The sequence below is a fragment of the Penicillium diatomitis genome, assembly GCF_028827545.1.
Source record: "Penicillium diatomitis strain IBT 30728 chromosome Unknown utg000005l_segment0_segment0, whole genome shotgun sequence".
Lineage (NCBI taxonomy): Eukaryota > Fungi > Ascomycota > Eurotiomycetes > Eurotiales > Aspergillaceae > Penicillium > Penicillium diatomitis.
The window spans coordinates 2,538,733-2,564,002 of NW_026623177.1; the positions used below are offsets into that span (position 1 = coordinate 2,538,733).

The 25,270-nt window shown below is 52.5% G+C and overlaps 4 protein-coding genes across 4 annotated transcripts; 1 reads left to right on the plus strand and 3 right to left on the minus strand.

The window, feature by feature from the left end:
- Positions 1-26: 26 nt before the first annotated feature.
- Positions 27-6,185, minus strand: N7539_005355 (uncharacterized protein; the record flags this gene model as incomplete). Its single annotated transcript, XM_056934957.1, has 1 exon — positions 27-6,185. The coding sequence occupies one exon, from the start codon at positions 6,183-6,185 to the stop codon at positions 27-29; it is 6,159 nt and encodes a 2,052-aa protein (XP_056790151.1).
- A 1,386-nt stretch (positions 6,186-7,571) lies between these two features.
- N7539_005356 (short chain dehydrogenase/reductase family protein) lies at positions 7,572-8,752 on the minus strand (the record flags this gene model as incomplete). Its single annotated transcript, XM_056934958.1, has 2 exons — positions 7,572-8,575; positions 8,716-8,752. 2 exons carry the CDS (start codon positions 8,750-8,752, stop codon positions 7,572-7,574), a joined length of 1,041 nt encoding a protein of 346 aa, XP_056790152.1.
- A 914-nt stretch (positions 8,753-9,666) lies between these two features.
- Positions 9,667-11,084, minus strand: N7539_005357 (uncharacterized protein; the record flags this gene model as incomplete). The annotated part of the gene is made up of 2 exons (XM_056934959.1): positions 9,667-10,970; positions 11,033-11,084. 2 exons carry the CDS (start codon positions 11,082-11,084, stop codon positions 9,667-9,669), a joined length of 1,356 nt encoding a protein of 451 aa, XP_056790153.1.
- A 2,818-nt stretch (positions 11,085-13,902) lies between these two features.
- On the plus strand, positions 13,903-15,976 carry N7539_005358 (uncharacterized protein; the record flags this gene model as incomplete). The annotated part of the gene is made up of 3 exons (XM_056934960.1): positions 13,903-13,927; positions 14,176-15,650; positions 15,734-15,976. 3 exons carry the CDS (start codon positions 13,903-13,905, stop codon positions 15,974-15,976), a joined length of 1,743 nt encoding a protein of 580 aa, XP_056790154.1.
- Positions 15,977-25,270: the final 9,294 nt, after the last annotated feature.

The following is a 25,270-nucleotide window of genomic DNA, read 5'->3' on the forward strand; positions in this document are numbered from 1 at the left end:
AGTCACAAGGAAAAAAAAATTAGAGGCTATACCTTATCAGAGTCTCGACGCTTGCCGGACTCAACAATGTCGCCATATCTTTGTCGGCGTCGTTCCTCCTTTTCCTGTCGCCGTAGTCTATAGTCTTCCAGGTTTACGTCACCTTTGGTGCTGCCCTCCTGGTCCGAAGCATCGTCCTTCAACTGATCACCACGACTGGAGCTACGGTGCCGAGACGAACGCTTCTTACGGCGGCGTCTCTCATCGTCGACACCGGTTTCGGAGACAGCATCACGGGATGGCTTCTTCTCCAAGGAAGAAGATCGGGAGGACTGGTTAGATCGAGTGCGTTCGCGTTCTTCGGGGGCAGAAACACGAGACCCGAAGAGACTGCGAAGGAAGCTGCCGCTCTTGTCTTTCTCCTTTTCATCCTTGCCATCATTGCTCCGGCGCTTCTCTCGGGTCTCGTCGATTCTGGCAGGAGACGAGCTGACTGAAGCGTTGTCATCGAGATCTCTATCCTTTGATGAGCGATGGCGGTGCTTTCGACGCTCCGACTTTTCAGGGTCGTCGAGGGAGGTAATGGCGGAGCGGGCATCATCATCCACTGAGAACGTGTCACTCTCGCGCTTGGAGCGTCGCCTGCGTCGCTCGGATTTCTCGTCATCATCGTATGAAACAGCAGCGGGGGAAGACACGACCGAGGCAGCATCGTCGTCTCGGTCGCGAGAGGAACGATGTCGATGCTTTCGGCGCTCCGATTTGTCACCGGTATCCGGCAGAGTGACAGCAGATCTCACATCGTCGTCCACAGAGAAATTATCGCTCTCGCGCTTTGAACGATGACGCCGACGCTCAGATTTGTCGGCATCTTCGGTGTAGATGGGCCCGGGTGAAGAGAGATTGGAGGCGGCATCGTCGAAGTCTCTGTCACGCGAGGAGCGTTGGCGGTGTTTGCGACGCGGGGTCTGATCAAGGTCCTCTTGATTCACAGAGACAAAGTCATTGTCATCATCAAGAGGCGCATCGTTCACGGCGGAGTTTGCCTTATCTCGGGAGAATGAAAGATCTTGGTCCTCGCTTCTTCGAGATTCCTTGTGCTCTTCCGTAATTTCGAGCGGCAGAACGATTTTTTGCTCATGCGAGGGAATATAACGGAGCGTCTCGAAGTCGATGCTAGTGCGAGGAGTCTTTTTTGGTTTCTGCTTGGCACTTTCACGTTCCAGCGGCGCAGATACTACCGAGCGCATGTCATCTTTGGGTAGGTCTCGCGACAACTCTCCGTCATCAAAGCCACCAGGCATTGAAAATGCATCATTGTCAGGTGACTCGGCTCGCGAGGCCTTACTCTGAGATTTCTCGGTTGCTTCAGAAGTAGATGGGTGACTTTCAGGCTGCTCCGTGCTGGGGTCGTCCAGGTGCACAAATGTCGACACCTTCTCCGGACGGTCTTCCTCCTCGGGGACTTCTTCAACTGAAGGTTGTCGATCTCGAGATCTGCTCCACTCGCGAGTGCCCCGATCATCTTCTAGATCTCTATGATGGCGTTCTGCCGATGATGTGGTAGGCCATTTCGACCCTCTTGAGTACACACCCTCGTCTTCAGAGCCAGGAGGCGAGGTACGGGTGTGATATTTGGGATCATTGATCACGACTGAGGGGTCGAAGCCCGCGGCTTGCGCGCCCGCGGCGGCAATCGCTGCAAATTCAATGTCGTCACCAAAACCTGACTTGCCGTGTGGATTATCAATCCCTCCAGAAAGCTGTTCTGGGGTCACGAGATCTCTGAACGCTTCTTCAGTGGGCGATTGCGGATCATGTTCTGAAGAGGATGGGATTTCATACTCATGGGTTTGGTGAGGACCCCATGAGACTCGTGATCCCGTAGATGACCGGTCACGCTTTTGTACCGGGTGGGCACTGGGGTCGAAGTCGTCATTATCGTACGTGTCATGTCGTGGTTCAGATCGAGCTTCATACTCGATCTCCCGGTCATACTTGTCGCGGGATTCGCTTTGATTAGGCTCCACTTCCTCTTCGATTGTCTCGATTGAACTGACGGGAATGACTGGTGATTTGCTTTCGCGAGTCGAACCATTGATACTATGAGGTGGCGTGGGGTCGATGAAATGCAAGCGAGGAACAGACCAGGGAAGATCGCGCCCCTCATATGGCTCTCGAGCGAATTGCGGAAGATCACTGCGGGGTTCATCGTTGTTCTTTTCACGTTCAGGCGACGGGACGGCTTCGATCACGCGAGGCTCGACGGGTTCATGTTCGGGAGTATCTCGGCTGTGGTGTTTATTGGGACGAATCTCGTCGGGAGCGAAGAAGTCTGCATAGTCTTCATAGACGGGCTTCGAGTTGGAGGATCTTACGGGCGAGGTTGCGACGTCGTGGTTATCTTCAATCGCTCGATCTTCTTGCTCTTCATCAGATCGCTTGGACCCATAGTATGGCTCCGAAAATTCAGAGCGCGACAGCACAGAGGAATCGCTTCGCCGTTCGGCACGACGCTCGGCCCGGCGATCGTGGCGACGAGAGCTCGTTTCAGAGTAATCATCGTCTTCCTTTCGACGAGAGAAATTCATCGATCCAATCAGAGCACCACCAATAGCTCCAATAGCGGCGGCCTCGGCCCAGGCAGATGAATCAAGATCCTTGTCATGATCTCTTTGACGCCTCTCCTCTTCATCGTAGCCACGTCGATCACGGCGCTCTCGACGTTCTGCCCACTCTCGATCTTTGCGGTCCAGTTCGGCCTCCCGGTCGATGAGTTGCACGGGCTCATCGCGAATATGCTCACGTGGTTCTCGATTGCGGCGGTCGAGTCGTCGCTCGCGCTCGGCCTGCTCCTCGGTCAAATCGAACGTGACGGATGCCTGATCTCGTGCAGTGGATCGACGCTTAGGGGCGGTCATTGAGAACTCTTGCGTTGGGAAGACAGGTGAGGAGTCGCTCCGATGCGGCCTATTACGCAAAGCCAGGCTTTTGTAGCCGCGACTGTCATCATGGGCGTGACCAACATGTCTCAAGCTCTGGGTCTGTCCATGGTACTGCATGTAGTCGTTGGCAAAAATTGGCGGAACACTGGCGGGACTATATGCAGGAATGGACCCGGGAAGCGCGCCGTGGGTGGAATAGACTGCTTGAGAAACTGGTGTGTAGGGCTGGGGTTGCTGAAGAGGAATCGAGCCAGGACGGACCAGTGGAGTCCGACCATCCGACACAACAGAGGGTGAGATGTGGGCAACATCAAAGCGAGTAGGGTCAGAAGTCGGGATCGGATAGACCTGTTGAAGACTTGCCTCGCTCGGAGGACGGCTATCCTGGCGGCGAGCGACAGAAGCGATCGCGGCACTACCCAGGGCGCCGGCTCCAGCTGCTAGAATTGCATCTGTGTGAGACGATTTCTTCTCCTTGTCCTGCTTCTTCTTCTTATCCTTCTTACTACGCCAGCCCCATCTCCAGCCCCCACTGCCGTTCGATTCGGAGCCAGATGAGGTGCTGCTGGCCCCAAATGCCAAAGCCGAGCTAATGCTTGAAGATGAATGTTCTTCGGATTCAGCATCAACCCATTCGTCGTCATCGCCTGATCCAGCAGGACTATGACGAGATTTTCGAGTATCTCTGGCGCTCAGAATCTGACTCTTGTTGCGCCCACTCCGACCATGAGAAGAAGCTGCGAGAGCAGTAGCAGTCGCTCCTAAGCCGAGAAGAGTTGCATTGAGGTCTTTGTCCTTCTTACTCTTCTTGTTCTGTTTTTGCAGCTTGCCGGGCTTCTTGGCAAAACCAGTGCCAAAGGCGAGATCGGCATCAAGCGAGGACGAGGATGAGCCATTGAAGGAGAAAAAACCCTTTGTCTTCTTTGACCTCCGCTTCTGCTTCTCTTTCTTACGGTTCTCCGATGTTGAGGTGAAGAAGGAAGTAAATCCTCCACTGGATTTTGGAGAAGACCGCGACACATCCAGAATAGATGTACTAGATGAGGAATCCTTGCGGCGTCGAGTACGAGCAGGCGAGCGACTTCGGTCTCGATGGTGCGTCGCCAACGCCATGGCTGTGCCGCCGACTGCTGCACCAAGGGCGGCTTCTTTAACAATGGAATGGCGACCGGAACGGGATGAGGATCGGGACTGGGAGTGTGAGCGTGATCGTGAGCGTGATGGAGAATTCCTTCTTCGTCTGTAGTTGCTATCGTAATGACGCTCCCCTGAAGATGAGCGACCAGAACGACGGACTACACCCCGCGAAGTAGAGCTCCTCCGATCTTCCTCGCGATAGTACTGTGAATCACGATACTTTGATTTTTCGCTAGAACGCACACTGTAGGAGTCATCGAACTCCTTTCCTGTGAAGATGGACTTTGCTGCATAGCCCGCAAGCATCCCTGGGAGCCAGGAGGAAGACTTCTTCGATGAGTTCTTTCGACTATTCCGCTCGTCGTCCGAAGATTGGTAGCGGCTGAGTTTGTTGACTCGGGACGAGCCGCTGCTGCTGTAATGATCGGCCGAGTGGCGGCGTGGTCGATAATTGTGCTTGCGCGGAGCATTGACAGAGCTTGTTCCAGGTTCAAAACAGTACTTGCACACGCCGATCGTTTCCGTGTAGTCTTCAAATCGACCAACTCCCTCTGGATCCCGCCAGAAGTCCACGAATTTCGTCAGCGGGTCCTTGTGTCGGTGTTGCATTGCAAGTGAGCTTGCAGGATAGAATCCTGGGCTCTGAACCTCGCACGAAGAATAAGCTCCTGCACCAGCAGCGCCAGCGCCACTCGGGGCCATGGGGTGCCCATGATTTGACCCATGCAGCGCAGCGTGCTCTTGGTGGTAATGCGGTAAATGCGACGAGTGCGTTGGGCTGGAAGAATCATGATGATGACCAATCAGGTAGCCTGCTGCTGCGCCTGCTGCAGCCATCCCTACTCCATTTCCAATGCCATGAGAATGGGAATAGGAATTGGAATGAGACTGGGGCTTCGGAGGTCTGCTTGAGCTTGACTGTCCCTGCTGCGTATTATGGTGTGATTGATAGAAAGAAGCTGAGGAGTGTGTATCATTTTGGTAAGCTGCTGCTGCCTGCGACTCCTCGTGCTCGCCTATCCCATAGCCAACAGCGCCTGCCGCGGCGAGGGCAGCTGCAGTCGGGATCGCGCTTGAAGACTGAGGTCTCGTTAGCTTAGAGGGTATCGAGGGCTTGTCAGGCTTAGGAGGTTTCGATGACGACGCAGCCGGCGGAATGGGTTGCGATGCGCCATGTGGGGTATCATCAGTGAAGTAAGCGGCCGCCGCGCCAACTTGTCCGAGACTACTAGGCTCAGGTGGAGGATTGGCCGACGCAGATGCAGTCATTAAGTGAGTCTGACTGTTTGGAATGACGGAAGGCTGTTGTGGTCGAACACCTGGCTGATCATTCACAGACTGGCCCTGGTCGCCATAGTAGTCTGCCGCGGCTCCTGCTGGGTTGCTGGGCGGGTAATAAGGTTGCGCGGTTCCGGACGGAAACTGACCAGGGAACTGCTGCTGCACATGCGGGTCGTAGGACGGCGAAACCGCGTTTCCGTCCAAAGGATGATCCGCTGAGGTGGTCACAGGGTGATGAGCAGGGCTGGCATACGAGGGAAAGTGTTGCGCCGCCGTATCAACAGGGAATTGGGCACCTGGGGCGCTGGACGGCATGGCGGTGGAAGTGTGCGGCGCATAGTGATCCCCCGAGTACGTGCGACTCCGTTCACGATAATCGCGCTCAGGGTATCGGCGTTGGCGCTCTCGGATCAGCTCTTCTTCATATAGATCGTCTACATTGCGGCGACTGGAGCGCTTTCGATCTCGGTCGCGACTCCCGGAGCGATCGCGATCCCGGCGTCGGCCAGTCTTGCTGTCACGATCACCATCTCTGTGTCTGCGGTTGCCTTCGTGGGTGGTCCGATCGTAGTCATCGATTGGATCGGGCTCGGCAGTGATGTAGGATGATGCGACAGACTCGCCAGCGACACTCACTGGCCCGCGCCGTGAGCCTGTCGAGGCACCCGGATAGGCCGACAGATCACCCAAGCCACGATCACGGTCGTCACCCCGTGAGGACTTGCGGCTTGATGTTGACTTGGAATCGGTCTTGCGACGGACGAGCTTCGACCCGGAGCTGGTTGTGCTGCGGACATCCGAGCTGGACGCCGACCGGCTCCCGCCCAAGAGGGCCTTGAACATTGCGGGCAATGATTCAGAAGAATGCCCCAACGGCACAGACCACCATATGGAGGAGGGGGAGGTGATCAGGAATGTTGGAGGTTTGAAAATTCCCGTTTGAAGGGAGTGAATTGGCCGCGATGCAAGAACGGGCAACGATGACGGAGCGGACAATGAGGAGGTCGGGGGGAGATCGTCTGTGGTGGTAGTAGTGTGGCTGGACCCGATTATTGTTGTTACGGTTTGTTTTGATGGGGGGGGGAGAGAGTTAGTCTTTGGGGTGGTCTACTGGCTCAGTTGTAAACAACGGGAGCTGAACCGTGGAACTTCAGCTCGGAAAGCCCCCGCAGGACTGGATCGAGCCGGACAAATCCACCCCGTGCAAGGGAAACTGTTGCTAAGGTTGCGGTGTTAATACTCGAATGGGTCAGGCTGGTTGCTACCCAGCCGATCGCACTAGTCCCGCCTCGGTCCAAGCTTTTGGGGGGTGGTGGAAAGCCTGGAGGCTGGTCTCGGGAAGTCAGATTAGTCAATGGGGTGCGAACTACGATGATCAGTGGTAGAAGCTCAAAAAGTCCCATCCGGGAATTGGAGCGCAATGTCGTGCGGCGTGATGTCGTGATACCGAGATGACAGGACTTGATGAAATGCGGAGCGTGCAGAAGTCGATCGCACCTTGTTTTCTGCAGGAAGTTTGAAAGGACAAGAAGAAGAGAGAGAGAGAGGCGAGAAATTTTGCTGTTGGGCTTCGGGTGAACAGCTGTCCAACGCCGCCAAGTGGAGCGAATCCAAGTCGCGGTGAAGCCAAGTGCACGTGCCACTCGAGGCGCCAAGAGGGGAAGACATTTCAATGCGAGAAGTTGGACTTGTTCTCGGCTTGCATCGAAGAGACTATTCGGATGACATACAGGTATGACTCCGACGAATGCAAGTCACGATCTCATACGGTGCTCGCAGAAGCCTGTTAGCTCATTTATACTAGTCATCCTTCAGTCTATATTGGGTCCCAATGTAGATCAGTTGTCTTCAAACCTTCACTTCATGTCGTGCAGTTGAGGGTACTCGAGAAGGTACCTGATACTGATATTATTTATTTAACGGTACTCCATAACAAACTCAAGTACTAGTACAAACAATCTTCAAAGCTAGGTTTTACCATCTTGACGACAATTCCATTTTCCTTCCCGATAATGAATGATAACATAGATTGTAACTAACACTGTGGGTCCATAAATGCAAAGCAGATGACTGAATCTTGCAGAATGTACACAACAGTATCACCTCTGACCTGCCCTCATCTCTGACAATGGGAAGTCAGCCCACGGGCATTTATAGTTGAACATCACCCCGGCCCAACAGAATAACTTAGACATTGCTATCCCCGTCCGAACCATCGAAGTCCTTCCCTTACTCTACTCGCATCAACTTCTCCAAACTACATCTCAGCGAATGCTGGAACCAAAGAGGATAGCCTCTCAGTCTCTGTGCAATAGCTCCCGCCACGCCCGGAACCACAACATGACCGCTCTGTCCCGACATCACCTGATCCACCACACTTTCTGCCACCGTTTCCGGGTATAACAGCGGGTTCAAGAATGTATCCTCGGGGGTCAGATTGTCAATCAGTGCGGTCCGAGTGAACCCCTGCGTCACCAACACAGTGCGCACCCGAGGTGCCTGATATCTGGCCTTCAGCTCCACGCCGAGACCCTCGTGGAAGGCAATCGCTGCGGCCTTGGAAGCCGAGTAGTCCACCATGTTGGCTGTCGGGGTGTATCCAGCCTGCGAAGCAACCGTGACCACCATTCCGTGGTTTGAGGAGATCATGTCAGGTAAGAACTCCTGTGCGAGCCAGTAGTGGGAGAGGGTGTTCACGTCGAACATGCGACGAGTGGTCGCCTCCGTTGTGTCCAGGATGGTTTTGCCGGTCAGGATGCCGGCGTTGTTGATCAAGATGGTGGGACGGCCGAACGAGGCTCGAATCTTGGTGGCGGTCTCGGCGATGGCCGCAGGCGAGGTGATATTGCACTCGAAGTAGCGCACGCTGTTGGGCAGCGTGGCTGCGGGTGGATTGACATCCAGAATGGCGACCTTGATCCCTCGAGAGCCGAGGAGCTGCGCGATTCTCTGGCCGATGCCACCGCTGCCACCCGTGAGGACGATGACCTCACGGTTCCAGTCGTAGTGGTCCGTGATTGCATTGTTGACGGTGCGCCGGTCAAACCAGGATGACAGACGGCTGACCACGGCTGTCAGGGCGAGTGCATGGAGCACTCGTAGGAGCTGTGGTCGTCCTTCAAGCAACTCGCGACCCTTGACAGTGTACTGGGCGAGGGCCAAGATGGGTAGCACTTTCCATGGACTGAGCACTGTTCGGTGGAGCAAGTTGGATAGCACATCCACCGTGAAGCCTGGGTGTGATGGGGTTAGCGCCCGTGAAGAAGGACATGGTGAAAGTGTGGGTCCTGGCAAAAAGCAACCGTTCAGGTGCCTTTTTCACGTACTCAGGTAGTAGTAGGGACTAGGGACCACCTGAAATCACAACACTCACCTTCTCGAGACGGCCATTGCTTTCCAGACGAAGGCATATTGAAAGACACACACTGAATAACTATCACCGAGCTAGCAATTACCTTCCAGAGAGTCCATTTCAGACTCTGAGCCAGGGGCTGGCGAGACAAGATACTAATAGTCTGTCTTTGTCTTGGCTACGCTAGACTCAGAACATGGATTTGACGAGGCTTCGAAAGCGGGGAAGCCGAGGTCTTTATGTGGCGTTGTGCACTTCATAATCTCTCGATTGGTCTCTTGCCTTTTATGCTCCGACAGTAGCGAAGAAGCTGTGAGGCTTCGAGTGAGCTGTCAGATGCACATGGCGCATCTGGTCTCGAGTCTCTACTATGAAAGAGTTGACTACTGCTATGTGCGGCAATGTCGCTGGCCGCCGGCACCTGCATTTGCACCTGCAGCGTGCGATCGCTGAGTGAAGGCCAACTGTGCCCAGTCAAGCCCGCCCCTGTCGCGCGTGGCTTCCAGACCCGGAAGGCAGCTCAGTAATGACGTTCCAACGCTTCACTCTATCCGTCCATTCAGGACGACCAGGATCGCCTGCACCAGACTACCGTAGTACATCAGACGACAAGTCCCAGGGATACTTTGATAGCGGACGTATAGGTCATCGAGGCTTTATCTCATTTCTCGTAGTCAACAGTCGTCAGCGGTTTTTTTTCTTGCATAAATTCAGACAAGTAGAAGGACATCGTCCAAATCATGGAACATGACACAGATTCAGGAATGCGCTGCAAAACGATAGGGCATGTGTAGCCGGGTATCTTTCCAAACTCCAAAACAAATGCAAAAACAAACGTTGCAATCGAACAAAACACAGTAGCAGTACAAATTGCCTTCTCCTTTTGACATCCCGCACGATCAGCGGGACGAAATCCCAACAGATGAGAAAGGACGAGGAACTGAGACCGAGTCCTCAAGGCTTTGGGAGGGTTCACGCCTTGTTGGGTCGCTCATTCTCTTGCACATCTGTGAGCGGTAACTCAAGGTCAAACGGGTTACTACGGGTCCTCATGCGCATCTCATAGTCTCTCCGAGGTGCGAGTCTATCAAGTTCGGGGAATCCGGTGAGGTTGACCTTGATCGTGTCCTTTTTGGCGCCGTTGGATGCCGCGTGTAACGAATTGACATGAGCCTCACTGCCAAAGTCTACGGGACGAAGATAGTCGAGCTTGGATTCATCTGATCCATAGTCCGAATGATCAGACATTGTCCAGGGCGTGCGCAGGCAGGTCTGCACTTGATTTCGTGGAGCGCCGGAGCAGCACGGGGGAAGGCCGACCTCATTACCACGAGGACTAGACGGTAAGATTCTCACACTGATTGTCGACTCGTGCTTGGCAGGATCCACAAGTGGAAGTTGATTGAGCGTGGTTTGTAGAGCCATGTTCGGATGCTGAGACGGCAGGACGGCGCCCATGGGGAAAGCTTCGCTATCACGCAGGGCGTGCAGCGTGGTGAGAGAGTCATCGCTCTTGCGCCGTGAAGCCATGCCGAGGCTGCTCAGTAATCCTTGACCCTTTCGTCTTGAACAGAAGATGCAGGCAAGAATGACCAATCCCAGACACACCACTCCCCCGACCACGCACGCGACAATAGCACCTGACGGCATGGCTGGTTTGCTTTCGCTATGTGGACTGTCGGCAAATGTCGACTCTGATGTGACGCCTGCGGCCGATGAGAGAGAAGGCGTAGCCGAAAGAGAGGTGAACGTGACAGGGAACGACATCGGGGTGATCGCGGCGGGCGCGCGACTGAACGTGATCAGCGTGCGTGATCTGAGCTCGGGGTCAAGGGACGTCGTTCCAGGCCTCGAGCTCGCCGTACTCGCAACGCTCATCGTCGAGGTTGACATCGAGGATGTCACGACACTTGGCAAGGGAAGAGGCAAGACAGATGGAGCTCGCGCAGGGTTGTCGCTGAGAGAGGTCATCAAGGTTGCCGTGATCTTGGTGGGCGTGGGATGCGTTTGCTCTGTCAGCGAGGTAGTTGGCACTGGCAGGTGGCTCGGATTTGGAATGTCCGGTGCCCATGTTTGCGTTTGACCTGCGTTTGTTTGATCAGGCTCCGGTTGCGTCGGCCACCCAGTCACTTCTGGCTGAGGCGACGGTCCAGCGTTTGGTGCGAATGGTGAGGATGGTGAGGAGGCTTCCGTCCGTGTCAATCCAACAATGATTATCTGGGTCGAGGTGACCGTGGGACGAACAGTCTCAGTCACAACTGAGGTGACCACCACCGCTGCTCAGCCGGGTTAATCGCCCAGATCCTGTCCTCACACTTGGCTTGGTATGATCACTCACCAGAGGTGATGGGGGAGTGAACCCACTGCCCCGCCGACAAGACACGCAGCATCTCACCACAGCCCGGAGGCCACAGAGATGAATCCACGGATCGGTGACTCTATTTGCACCGGGTGTGATGATGATGCAACGCAAGAGAGATTGAATACGATAACAACAAAATTGCGCAACAATCCAAGGGGCCGTCCCTTGTGATAACAGGTGACTTGACTTCCAGCAGGACCGCCAGCAGAGACAGTCGCCTGATGAATCTCATCCACTGGTCATACACGATATTTTTATTGGATGATCGCTCCCTCGAGTCAGTTTGAAATCTTTGATGTCCTAGAGTCGGTTGTCCCGGTACCTCTCCCTTTGCCGCGAGTCTGCAGTGTGGACTTTTCAATAATCCATGGCTCTGCGGCGTCATGCAGGCTGCATTGTGGGCCAGCCGCAAAGATATAGCAGAACATCACGTCAGACTCGGGCCCCGATCGACTCTTGATCAAAGTTCCTTCATCGGTCGGCCAGCCCAGGTCTCCGCTTCGCAGGGGGTGAGGGGGGGGGGCAGAGGGAGGGTTGTGTCAGGGGGTTAGTCTCTGTTTCACGTCTGGAAGTTGGCGCTTCCTACCAGGTACGACCGATCACAGAGCACATCAGCACACCACGGGGGACCGAGCCATGTGAGCTGTGAACAGTGTGAACCGTCAACCGAGACTAACTCTCCCAGACACAGCGCTTACCCCAGCGATGCCGTTAAGCTTCGCCAGTGGCAGGACGGATGGAGACGGATGGGCTCTCCCGAGCTCCCTTACGGGGCCAATCAGGCCGCATAAGGCTGGCTCCTGGGAGAGTCTCGGCGATGGTCACTGCTGGAGGCTGGAAACAAGTTTGGCAAGGGGGGTTTCTTCATAGGAGAAGTTTCTTCAGGCAATGCGCAGATGAGTGATGGAATCATACATGATTCGAGTCTTTAGGGTGCGATGGAATAATCTGGTTGTCTCTTGAGATGGAGAGATGTCTGAGCAATCTACACGACTACACTCCTACACTTGTGAATCACGGGAACCACGCTAGTACTGAACTTAGCAACTAACTGACAGGTAAGTTAGGTACCTCCTGACTGTTCGAGTTCATAAGTTACCTACTGGGCTAGTAGGTAGCCCTAAGCCTACTAGTACTAGTACTACAGTCTGGAGTCTACCTACAGTTAACACTACTACGACCCAAGGTGCTGGTACTGGTGGTAGTAGTAATGCAATCCTTCTTCAGCGGTACTCATAAACTTGCTGAAGAACTCTTAACCTTCTGCCTAGAGATATTGATCTACAAAGGGGCGCCTGCTAAGACCATGAGGTTGATTGTAGAGCTCACTAGGGTGTCGATCATAGACCCCCGGACTGCCTCAAATCATATGAGAGTGTTCCTTTGGGAATTGAACCGCAGAATGAATATTCAGCATTAAAGTCTCAGTACCTTACTATAGTAGTAGTCAGTAGTTAGTACTTTTACTTACGTTGCGGTTCTCAGGCGGATCGGTCATACTTTTGTATGAAGTCAAGAGTCAAATCCACCTAGCGCGTGGCCCTTTTTTTGAGATCCATCTCACACAGGCCAGCTCCTGATCTGGTTTGTCTCTCACACCCATGGGCTGGGCATTTTTCCTGCCAGCCACTACGATTCCCTCTCGCACAAGTGTATACAAAAATTGACAAATAACGGAGTCTTGGTAGCGTCGGCAATTGTGCACTGTTCAAAATTCCCTGTCGCATTCAACCACACATGAGACGAACTCCTATCAAGCCTGAAAAGGTTCCACACATGTCTGGAGAGTCTCATCATCGTCTGAGACCATCCCCGCTGGTTCGTCCAGACGGAGGATTCGATTCCGAAATTTCGAGTCCTACTACTACGAGTACTGAGAGTAAGGAATTGGTAACTTGGTACATTCGTAGCCAACTTACCAGAGAAGGTTGGTCGTTGCTGGGTGGCCTACAACGCCCACGATAGAAGTGGATGATGGGGTCCAGCCACGCTGCGTTTCACTAGTGCACCAGCTCAAACTTTCTGGACTGAAGCCCTTCTCGCGTACTAGAAGAGCAACTCGTTCTCTTCAATAGAGACCTGTCGAGTCGAAGCAACTTAATCCTTCCACGCCGCAGCAAGAGAATCTTTTGTCTGAGAACCACTCTACATTTCTCGTATCTCAGGTGGTCAAGGGCTGGATGCTGCGATGGCTGCCGAGACGGTCGGGGAGAGAATGCAACGGGTACGAAAGGGTCAAGTACTTTGTCGACGAGTGATGCCCCACAAGCTACATCATCGGCTTGTACCATTGTGTTCGACCACGACCTCTCCTCGTTGACGGTCGGTTCCTGGCAAGCTTGGGTAAGTTACGGACAAGGCACAGGCACCCGGCGCCCGGCACCAGAGCATCAGCACCAGCACCAGCCAGTAACTTTACTTGGCACCGGCCTTTTTGGAATGTGTCGAATCTTACATCCTAGACGGACAGCTCGGACCCTCGCTCTGATTTTCGAGCTGGACGATGGTGTATCTCGTCCGCAACATCGAATATGCAGCAGACGTGTTTCAGTACCACATCCAGATCCGCCCTCTTCTCGTGGGTGTCCGTCATCGCCCACAGAAAAAGCCTCCTGGCCCTCTCCTCCACAATGGGGGTCTCCACTTGACTCGGGCCTGAACGTACATCGGCTGTGCGCTCTGCACAACTTTGCGTTCCTGCAAGTCTCCCGGCGAGCGTTGAACTGCCTACTTTCTGATCTTTCCACTCCTACCAACCTGCGATCAGCGAGATTGTCGAGCCGGGACGTTGATTCCCAGAGGATGCGATTCTTGGACCTCACCCGAGTCCAGACTGCTTGATTACCATGTTCGGATGGGGCCCCGGCCTAGGTAGGTTCATCTCTCATGGTTCCCCTTCCCCTCGAATTGCCCCGCGGTGAAGAAAAGCGTCCCGCTGTCAGTGGCGCCTGGATTGAGCATCGGCATGCGTGCGCGTCCAGGACGAATGCTTTGGAAGCCCATGAATTAGCTTCTCCGGCCTTCATCAGCAACACGCTCTCTCTCTCCTGCTTGTCTCACTTCCAGTTCGATTTGTGGTTTCACGGCTAATCTAACACCCCTTCCTATCGCGCTATCAGCCTTGCCCTCGGCCAGTTCTGAGCCTGAGAAGGAACGCAATCCCCCTTCGAATCCCACTCCGCTAGACTTCCCCGAGTACAATCTCCCCGAGGTGGTCCCCAATGAAGCCGACTCCGCCCTGCCGCACTTGTATGGCATGTTGGCGGGGATCAAGCGACCGCAAGACATCACGCTGGACCGCTTCAAACCGCTGAACGTCCAGGTAGAAACCAACGTGGAGGTCCATCGCATGTTCCCAACAGATCAGACCCGCTCACTCCCTCCATTGCCGTGGGAACTAGGATCAGACAGCCAAAACACATCCTCCAACAAAGAATCCGAAGATGAAGAGGAGGCCACACATCCGACCATGAGCAATGGCTCCCCTTATCCTCCCAAGGAACGTTACGAGACTCTGCGAAGGGAGTTGGCATTGGACAATGAGGATACTTTCCGGGAAGTGGCCCGGTTACCGCCCCGTGAAGGTCGTTCCCGGGTGCGAGTCACTCAAACGAGGAAATTTTGGACGGGATTGGAGCATGTGGCACAATACTGGGACACGAGCTTGGATAACTACTATGAGCGCCCGGTGACACCCCCGTCGACGGCAGCGGGGTACGAGTTCATGGATCCGCTCGACGATTTGGCGGACTTGGGCGAGCCTGGTCCGACCGAGCCTGCCATGGACGTGGATCAGGACGCTGACGGTGATCACACTTCTTCCGACCCTGAGCAGGCCTCTCATCCGTCGGTGAAGAAGTACACAGGTCGACGCGTCGGGGCGGGCAGTGAGATGCCCGATGAGATGCGAGATGAGACGATCCGTGGATTCGTCGAGATGATTGCCTGGCCGTTCGGCTGTCAGGTCACTGCTCCTACGCTGCCACCCCGTCTCACCATTCAGAATTTGCTGTTTCCCGTCCGTCAGTCCTTCTACGCGGCCCGGTCCCCGCGGGATCGCACCGTTGCGCGTAGTGGAATCCTTGAAGGGCCGGTCTTGATCGGTCAATGCCGATCAGAGACCGCCTTCCGAGCACCGGGTGAAGCACCAGGATCCGGACGAGGCGAGTTGTGCGACCTGTTCCGGGAGGTGGGTGGGATGCTGCTCGCCGCTCAGGAACGTGCGCGTGAGGGGGAACTGGAGCAGCGCCCAGGTGAGGGCAAATGGTGGACAACGATACCACGTTTCGGTGGAGCGCCCAATGGCGGGATCCTGGACGACCTCGTCAGAAGTGCACATGGTCTGCCACTGTCCGATTCTATCCTTGAGGAACATGCGACGAAGCCTTCCTCGCCCATGGAGGAACTAGAAGGCTCACGCAAGCGACACAAATTTGAACACCCGTTCATGACCTCTCTTGCTCGTCGCCCCAGTGCCATGCGCAAGATGTCAAGCTCCGAGAAGTGGAAGATTCTCCAACCTGGGCCCAGTCTGTGGGATAGACGAATGCGCTATATGCGTATTGGTAAAGCCAGAGAAAGCCTATACGACGATGTGAGTCCTTTGAGAACCATACGTTTCTCCATGCCAGCTTCGTCTTTGTGTGTGCGTTCTTTGCTAATCCCATGAGTCGTCAGATTTACATGATCTCCGCTATTAACCATCACATCTCCATCCTCCATCTTCGAGTTCATCAACGCTATCTCGACATTCTCACCAACGGTACCAGCAATATTCCTGCCGATTCAGATCCAGATCAGCCCTGGCACGTCCTCAAGTTACAACGGACCAGATGGTACGATCTTCTCAACGGCCCTGATCGCGTGGAAGCACTCCAGAGTGTCTGGACTTTGTTCCACTACCAACTCCGGCCTACTTGATCCAGCACCAGCTCACACAATCCATGACATGAACCTTCTCACGACTCTTTCCTCGTCCTTTTTTCTTTTACTTCTTTCCCGGGCCCTCTATTTCTATGTATCCTGTCAGGGCTTTCTTTTGATTTTGAATATGACGCCTCCTTGAGCGATGCCGATACTCTGTGTTGCTGGGAGACTTGTCAGCGAAGCATGTGTATGTAGATGATGATTTGACTTGATGCCCTTTGTCACTGCGTGGTTTTCATTCCAGTCTCGATTTTTATATTATGAAACTTGCATCTCTCAGCCAGAAGAATTTTGTATTGCTCCTCGAAACCTCGCTTGGGGAACCCTGTGTTTTTTTTTTCCTTTTGTTTCCTTTTTCTTTCGGGTGTCACCCTCGGGTTGTCTGCCGCCCATAACAGAATCAACAATCATCCAAGCCAACAATCTTCGTGATATTCCCCTTCCCTAATCATGCATGTCCGGGGATCATTTGGCCCGGTACCTAGATAGACAACACTATTCACATGTTCAAACATATCGAATCTTGTCCAGAGTACGGCGACTTGCACTCTGTTCCCGTCGCAACAGCAATCACCTTCCAAGCACGGCGACGGGCTCTTTTATTGATCTACGCAGTGGACGTATATGGCACGCCTTCCTTGATAGTCTCGCGCCTTGGCACTGCATCTCCACATCGAGACAGTCATCATCTAGTGCTCGCCCCGTTGTTTATAGCAGCGACAGATCCCTGGCGTAGTTCGCCTTGCCTGTCCAGGATCAGCAGGAGCCTCGCATGAACGGACATGTCTTGCGATCTTACGGCTGGATGTTGGGTCCGACTTATGTGCGGACGCCTTATATCGATTAAATTGCCCGATCTGTTCAATCCGCAGGCACTTTGACTTTCTCGTTAGTACTAAAGTAGCAAAGTTCCAAGTAGGCAAGTCCTACTGCAGAGTGATGCGATCGAACACGGAATACGAACCGAAGGCGTGTCCGCCGGTGGGGGAACTACTAATGCTACTCGATCACTATGTGCCAATACGGACCTCGAGTGGGTAGTATTGTAGGTACGGTACTTTCTGCATGTCTAGACGGGACCCGACGCTCTCTTCGAATCACGATAGAGCCCATCCGATATTAGAGGTGCGATCACAATTCCCATGGGTATATGAGCGATCATAAACGACCCGATGTTCGAAGCCCACACGGTCGCGATAAAGTACGAGGGGTAAGGCAAATCATCGCTTGAAAGGGCAAGTCACGCACTTCTTTTCGAGATCCAAGCGCAGGCTCGGTGGTTCGTAAAGGTCTACTGTAGGACTAGATCCCTAGTTCCCAGGCACAGTTCCTACTGTACATATGGGCTGGGGCGTGTGGAGCCTGTGACATCGCCATCTACGACCCATCTGCAGTTGTGCGAAATAGTCCGTTGCTCTTGTGTCAATGAGACGTGACCTGACTGGAGTTATGGTGAAGGTACATTGGGACTTGGGTGGCCTGGTCGAGATCGGAAATACGTGCTCTTTGCCGTGGGGTGTTTTGGATGGCTCATACATGACTCTTTCACGAGAAAAAAAGGATACCTTGGGAATCAAGCATGACAGGGTCAATCCCCGTCGGTATACGCAGCGGTAAAGCTTCGCTAACGAAGCCAGCCCGAGTCAGGCCCGCGTACAATGCTGTCGAGGCTCATGGAAACAGGTGAGCTCATCGAGGACATTCATCAAGGATCCAGCGCACTAGCTCTGGATCTCGGTTCGAAAACCAACATCCAAAGACCAATGCACAAAGCCACAATACGCAATCGCCAAGGTATATGGACGATACAAGTGCTGCTCGGTGTTGAGTCCAGAACCGTGCCATCCGCCACAGTGGAGTCTCGAGGCCCTTCATGCCCGTGGTCGGGTCGTGATGCCTCGGGGACCTGGGACGGATATAGCCTCCTCCCCGTAACTTACCTTTTCCTTGGGGTCGCTCAGCAGGACCGGCGGTCTGGTAAGGTTAACTACCTACTGCGGGCGGGGGGGGGGGGGGTCTTGGCCGTCGGTGTTTTGCGCAGGGACTACGCAAGTACCTAGTGGATAACGTCGGTACTGAGGAAGGGCTGGACTCGTAGGTTTACCTGGATTTCGGTTGATGATTTGACTATTTATGCGTGTAAAAGTCGGTGGCTTGCGAGTTCAACTTCATGTTGTTAGTCCTACTCCTGGGTATTTACGCAAGCACGGGCTTGCACTTCGGCCCCCTCCCATCTCGGTTAGTTGAATCGTGGGGTGTACGGGAGTCGTCGGCGTCTGCCAGTCTGGTCTTGCGCTTAACGGAACGGAGTGGGGAATGGGGATGCAGTAAAGTGTGAATAGCGAAATGAGCCCCCTCTGTGGATCATTGACTTTCATTAGTCTCCCGTTTTGAATGATGTCAAGGCTGTTTGGCGAGTAATGGAAATCGTATGGCTATCCGAGTTGGCTGCCTTTAGATTGGTCTGGAATATACATACATCGCATGTTGTAATCAGTGATCGCAGATCACACGCTGTACAAGTGTACAGTGGAGTATGTGTACCGTAGATAGGTACTGGATAGTGGATGTCATTGTTGGCTGGATACAGCTTCAATGTACCCTCGAGGTTGTTAAGAATACATGTCTTTTCGGTGACGCCGAGCTGTCTTTGGTAATACAAGCATTTCTGTTTCCGGTTTGCACCCTCCTTGTAGGTTCCATGGAGAGTTGGTGGAAGTGGCAAGTAAGACAAAATGCTAAGCTAAGGTAGCGCGTCCGTCGCTATATATAATTGCAATCAACTTGACTGCCGACCACCTAGGAAGCCGGGTCCCTACAATATCCCTATTTCCTAGCCAAGAACCTAACGCGAACACGCAGGGAGGGACAGAAAGGTCAATCCATAGTCCACACCGAAAGCTGATATCACACGGTGTGGAAATGGCATCAAGATTGGCGACGAGGTAGGCTCAGGCACAGATGGATTTCAATTTGCGAACATTGCATTCGTGCGCACTGAGCAAGACAACCAAAGTTCAGTTCAGGGGCGTGTGCGGGATAAGTCTGTGCTCAGTGCTCACCTGCTTATAATGCAGAATGTGAAGGATGGTATAACAAATCTTGCGTTCCTCCATCACATACGACCACAGGGTGTGGAGAACAGGGCTTCCCGTCCGCTCAGCCGTACTTAAGCCACACGCCGGCCAGTTAGTAGTATGGTGGGTGACCACATGCGAATCCTGGCTGTTGTATGTTTTTGCATTTATTTTGGCGGGACAGATTCTGCTGTCATTGCCCAAAGCACCAGGTGGCTAGGTCGTTCTGGCTCGAAGTTCACGTAGATATCGTCTGCTCTGTTCCATCACAAGAGAATGTCTCTTTTTAATCCTCGACCGGATTGGCAGGTTGTACACAATTTACCCTTGCCTTAAGACGCCGAACATGCTCTGGCTGTTAGCTCGTGCCTACGCGAGATACGGAGACCTTCACGGTTCTAGATCTGTTCGTTGTTTTATCACCCATAACGATGTGTCGTTACCGATAATTACACTCTATTAATTTTTGCGCCGTATATCAAACATCTAGAACCAAAGCCAAGTACATACGACCATAGGGTGTGGAGAACAGGGCTTCCCGTCCGCTCAGCCGTACTTAAGCCACACGCCGGTCAGTTAGTAGTATGGTGGGTGACCACATGCGAATCCTGACTGTTGTATGTTTTTGTGTGTTTTTTGGGATCTGAAAATCTTGATTCTCTCTCATCTTTCTGTCTGTGGTTAGTTGGCGGATATATGATAGCGGCAGATGTGCGGCTATCGCATCGCTTTTCGCATATCGTGACTTGAAAGTGCATCTCTTCGTTTTGACAATGCCTTTACATGGACCAGCTATAACTGCTTAACCTCTGGGTTCCAGCAATTCGACACCACACAATCAAAGTCTCGTCCTGGGTCTGGAGGTCTTCCCGCGAGAGCGCAAGCGTGCATGTATTGGATCGAATGCTGGGTCCAGAGAGCCCCTGCCTCGAGGACGGCATTTTGAGCCGCATCTTAGCCTCTTCTCAATCAAAACACGTCGAGCCAGATCGCTGACCGTGTACCATTGCCCTTGCTTGGACATATTCAAAGCTAGTTGAGAGACTCGAAGAACCTTAAAGTCATCGTCGCCATCAGAACGGCACCCATGGCTCAACCCATCCCGTCTAGACACGGGATGCACAGAAGTGAGGCAATCCCGGACTCTCACTTTCATTCGCCGACAACAGCACCAAATTAAGTTTTTCAATGACAAGGTCTCGGTGAGGTCCAGCGTGCATCGCAAGTGATGCCTCGGAGCTGATCGCTATTTCTCTTCCGATCTCAGGGAATGGTGTCTAATCTACTGGATGATTCTGCGGAGAGAATTAGAGTCCTGCTCAAGTAAGGATTTGTACGGGTGTATGCGACTTCGACAGAATCCACGACCACGTGGGACGTACAGACCCTGCGGTTTTCAGCAACGGCGAATGGCCATCTGACGGTGAACATGCCCACGGTGGTACATAGTTATGTATGATGTAGTATGTAGTATGTACTGTAGAAGTGTAGACTGTAGTCATACCGTACTCCATGATACATGCTCGTGACCAGTCGATCGGACTTTGATCTTGACCGGTGATCTCCAGTATGTGCGGATTTGACATGTCGAATTCTGGCTTGCATGAGAGTGCCGCTGTTGTGGCAACCCAGTGTCAAAAGTACAGTCTGGTGCGGGGCGATCGATGTCACCAAGTCATGTGTGAGAGAATCCACAAACACAGTGCCATGATGCGAAAACTGAACAAGGATCAAAAAAAAGTGGGCATTCGCGCATTGCCCATCGTCAAGTCGTAATGATTTCAATCAAACTGAAGGAGATAGTCATTCTCAGTGAGATGACAAGGGGTATTCGTGCATAGAATCAGATGGAGCTTATCGAAGTGCCACGGACGGGGGGATACGGAACGAGGGTTACTACGGCGTCATACCGTCGGATCGCCAGAAAATCACGCCCAGAGCCACGGGTCTGGGTTCCCTAGAATGACAGGACGTTCTGGTGGCCTGGCGGGCTCTACGGTACAGTCAAGATTCACCCTCTAAGTGACTCGACGATGCACACACACACACGCAAGGTTCGCCCTTCTCCCCTTGATTGGCGGACTGTACAAGCTACCAGACCTACAGGATGCAAGTCGCACTCCATGACTCGGCACCGATTCCACAGTACTGAATGCGATAGGGCCTCAATGATCTAGCGGGTGTTCAAGAAGAGACCCAAGCGTAATACCCAACTTTCGTCTGATTTCCCATGAGCCCGACATAATGAAACAAGGACGGCGAAATGAAAAGATCATACCGACGTAAATCACTTTCAGAGACATAGGCAGTGTGGGCTTGAAGAGACGGATCATGTCGGAGAGACTCCAATCTTCGTCTTAAGCTGACCGCGCATGAAGTTTCGGACGTGACACAGAACACACTCATATGTCACTTTTATTCAACGTCACTCACAGAAAACCCGCTGACTGAGAAGCCGGTCACCCATAAGCATGGGCACATTGATTCGTTTAAAAATTCAGCGTGCAATTGAAATCTTCTCGCACTCGGGAAAGATGTCTTTCTATCCTTGATCTTGTGCTCCAAATCGTGGAGAGAAAAGCTTGTAATACCAAGACCTGACAGAAGGGATCATCTGGTGTAGATGTCAAATTCTGAACACGGTGATTAAAAGGCCTTCCAAGCAGTGTCAAATTTGACTGACGGATCCAAAACGTGTCTCGAGGAACACGGGTATGTATTTGGTAGCACCCAATTTGCTTTGAGATATCGCCAAACTAGCTCCAGCGTCTCGTTCTAAACCGACATTCTCACATTGGCATGCAGTGGCAAAGTACTCGTGTTGCGCGAGTCACATGCCTCACAAGGGGACAGTATCAAAAGGCTGGACAACGAGGAGAGATACCAGTTCTGCCTCGTACATTCCATCAGTTCGGACTGGGGCAAGTACACTCTGGGAAAAGTTTGGCCGTGAGAGGCAGATCCCACCGTTTCCAACGACGATCTACACCGTAAGGGGGCATTTTCCCCGCTCAAGCAATCCGTGAACGACTGCAATCATATCATTCTGACCCAGAAACCTGGGGTCTGAACGGCAGAGGTTGGTTGGAGAGTAGTCAGGGAGTCACTTTTCTTCATCAAATTATCCCGTCGAATAGGCCATATTGACCTGTATGAGCACGTGATTAGAGGAAAGTGATTTATGCCCAGCCCAGGTGGTCGTTCGCGACGTGTCATCAAAGAGACTGATGGACATTTTTTGAAACATGCAATTCCATAAATTGTGACCACTGTCTCGGAGCAAGCGCCGACGCTGTTGAGATACGAAGTGCGATCCCGATATTGATCACATTGCAGGTAGCAACTCAATACCTCGACGCGAGACAAGACCATCCTTGAGACATCTTTCCATTCTGTGGCCAGTCCTTACAAGGGAGCATCTCAGTTGGCAGCGATAATAGAGCACGGAGGAACAGGGACTACCATTCACGTATTCAGCAATTTCGAGAATGCAAACCGTCCGGAATGACATGGTTGGCTCCGTAGTGCGTATGATGAGGACTAAGAGAGATTTAAGCAGTAGCCACGGTGTCATAACTAACAACCACTACCGTGTAATCTAATCTCCGCATATTCTAGCAGCCGCCCCGTCCTCGTTTACTAGGTAAGTCGGTTCCCAAAACACTGACAACATCTATATGCCCTAGTAGGGAAACTGGCCGACCCAGCTCAATTGAGCCTTTACCCCACTCAATCACGAAGATCAGCCTTGCCCCGGGTACCCCTTACATGAGGGTTGGACTCGCAGACACAATGCAGAATATCTCGCTATGACCTCGAAAGCACAGTCAGATCAGATCCAAGAGTTACTTGAGGCTTATTTGACGCAGCCGAATTATCAAGGTAGGCAGAAGCTTCAACTTCCATTCGAGAGTGGAGCTACTGGGTGCGTAGCTGCTGTGAACACGCACACATATCACTGGACGGGCCTTGTGCATTCGCTATGTGGCAAAGCTGCGTCATGCAAGATTGGCTTCTACCTGGCAGATAGACTGCGCGGTGGTGCTTGTGCGATCTCACTGTGTCAAAGGCACTGCCCCTGTGAGCCTTCTAAGACATCAGCTGGAACAGTCGAAATCTCATGTATGCTGCATGCAAGGTACGCTTTGAAGGGAATACACGAGAGAACATCCTGGGTCTTGAATAGGGTGCGACGACTTTGATTGAGCACCATAACTGAAAGTATACAGTGGGCGCCAGGTTTGACTGACTGCAGCCAATTCGCCACGCAGAGCGAGCTCTTGTAGTCTCAAATGCCGGGATAGCCAATGGTCTTGCTGTCTTTACAAAGCTGAGCTGAGACATTGGGCTAGTAATTAAGGTCGTGTAAATATGTAAGTTAGGAACAGGCCCAGAAACTTATCGTATACTTTGCTCGGGCCAAGCAAAAGAGGTGAAAACCTCCGAAGGAAAAAAGGAGAAAACAGGCATAGATAGAGCTTAAGCGGGATTCTTGTATTATAGTAAATGCCCGCGGCCTGATCCTAGACCTCCAAGAACTTTTTAGTGTTCAAGAAAGTCCGAAGACTCTATCATAATCTGCAGTTTGCACTCCGGGCACCGGGCACTAGGGCAGTATACCGTAAATTTGGCACGGTATAGTACTGTAACATGTATGTACTGTATGTATACAACGACATTGCAATTATGCAATATGATTCTCATAATCGTGTGAATATACATCAGTTCTGATATCAAACAAACAGACGTGAACCAGTTTCGCAGCATTGTGACGAGACAAGACCAAGCTATCAGCTCTGTCTAATTCTATAGGCTACCGAGTAGTTCCGAGACACTTAGCGCAGGACGTTGCGCGTTCGAAGGATTCCTATCTCTGTCCGGGCTGAAAGCACAGCACATGCCACACACAAGAAGTACGTAGATCGTCAAGTTATCGGGCAGGATGCGCCCAACCAACCCAAGGTCGCGGCTCCTGGAAAACGGGCGGATCAGCGGCCAGAAATTAGGCCTGGCAGGATTTTCAGGTCCAGGACGATTGGATTTAAAAATAACCCCACGAGCCGATCGGTGTCCCAGAGGATTATTACGGCCGCTATTTGGGTTAATGCGGAAGTAGTGGCGGTCATCAATGTTTGCTTGATAAGATCAAGGGCTAATTGGGGCGCCATGTGGTGGGAAAGGTCGAAAATTTCCGACTTTACCATCTGCTTTGTGACTGGAACAATTTACCTAACGAGTCGTCTGGAGATGTGAATGCGATAGTGTGACTGAAGTTTGAACTACATATCTAACCTGATAGATAATTAGACACAGCCGACTGGGATGACTTTTGCAGTACATACGCCTTGGACGTGTTCTTGGTATTTCCAGTTCCGACCATATTGACACCCGATACTCGCCTAACCAGTGTTCTTCTAACAAATTAGTCTATAACCTTACTCATTATTCACACGACCTCGGAGGATATCATTGGGTAGATCTGAAACAAAAAGGCCTGACCAATTTGGGATTAGGATTCGAGTTACACTTTATTCTTACACTGATCACCACAATTGTAGTACGTATAAAGGTATGCGGAGAACACCAGCGGCGTTTACGAGGTGGGTCCCCGTCTAATCCAACTATTGGATCCCCCGTTTGACTATTGAATGACCAACGATGGGAATCCGCCTCGGCTGAAATTAAAGTCATGGCCAACATCCACTCACTATTGAATACCCGTTAGTAAACTTAGTACTGTCGTCCTGTGTTTGCCATAACACGGAGAAAGGGAAGTGGCAATTCCATTTGAAACAAATTACATCGGGACCTAAGCGATTGACTACTCGATGGGGATGCTGATCGGCCTGCGAAAACGAGTGCCAAAGGATTCTGCTGCTGGTAGTGGATATTGGTAACGGATACTGCGGAAGCCGGAGATTGGTCCTGCTTAAAAGATTGGTTGGAGATTTCATTTGTCGATCCGTGGTCTGTCGGTATTCCAGAGAGTATGTCGGCCTGTTTTCTGGGGAGAGAGACAATGCTATCCACACCAAGCTTAACATGTTTACTGCATTGTGTGTTTTGGCTCCGCACTGTCAGTTGATGTTTACCTACATGATCCGTGGTAGACATACGGAGACTCCCGTGTAGCATACCCGTGGTTGATCTGACGGCTGTTCCGCGCATCTTTAAATAAGAGTCTTAAGCGGGCCGCCCTCTTTGTTACGGA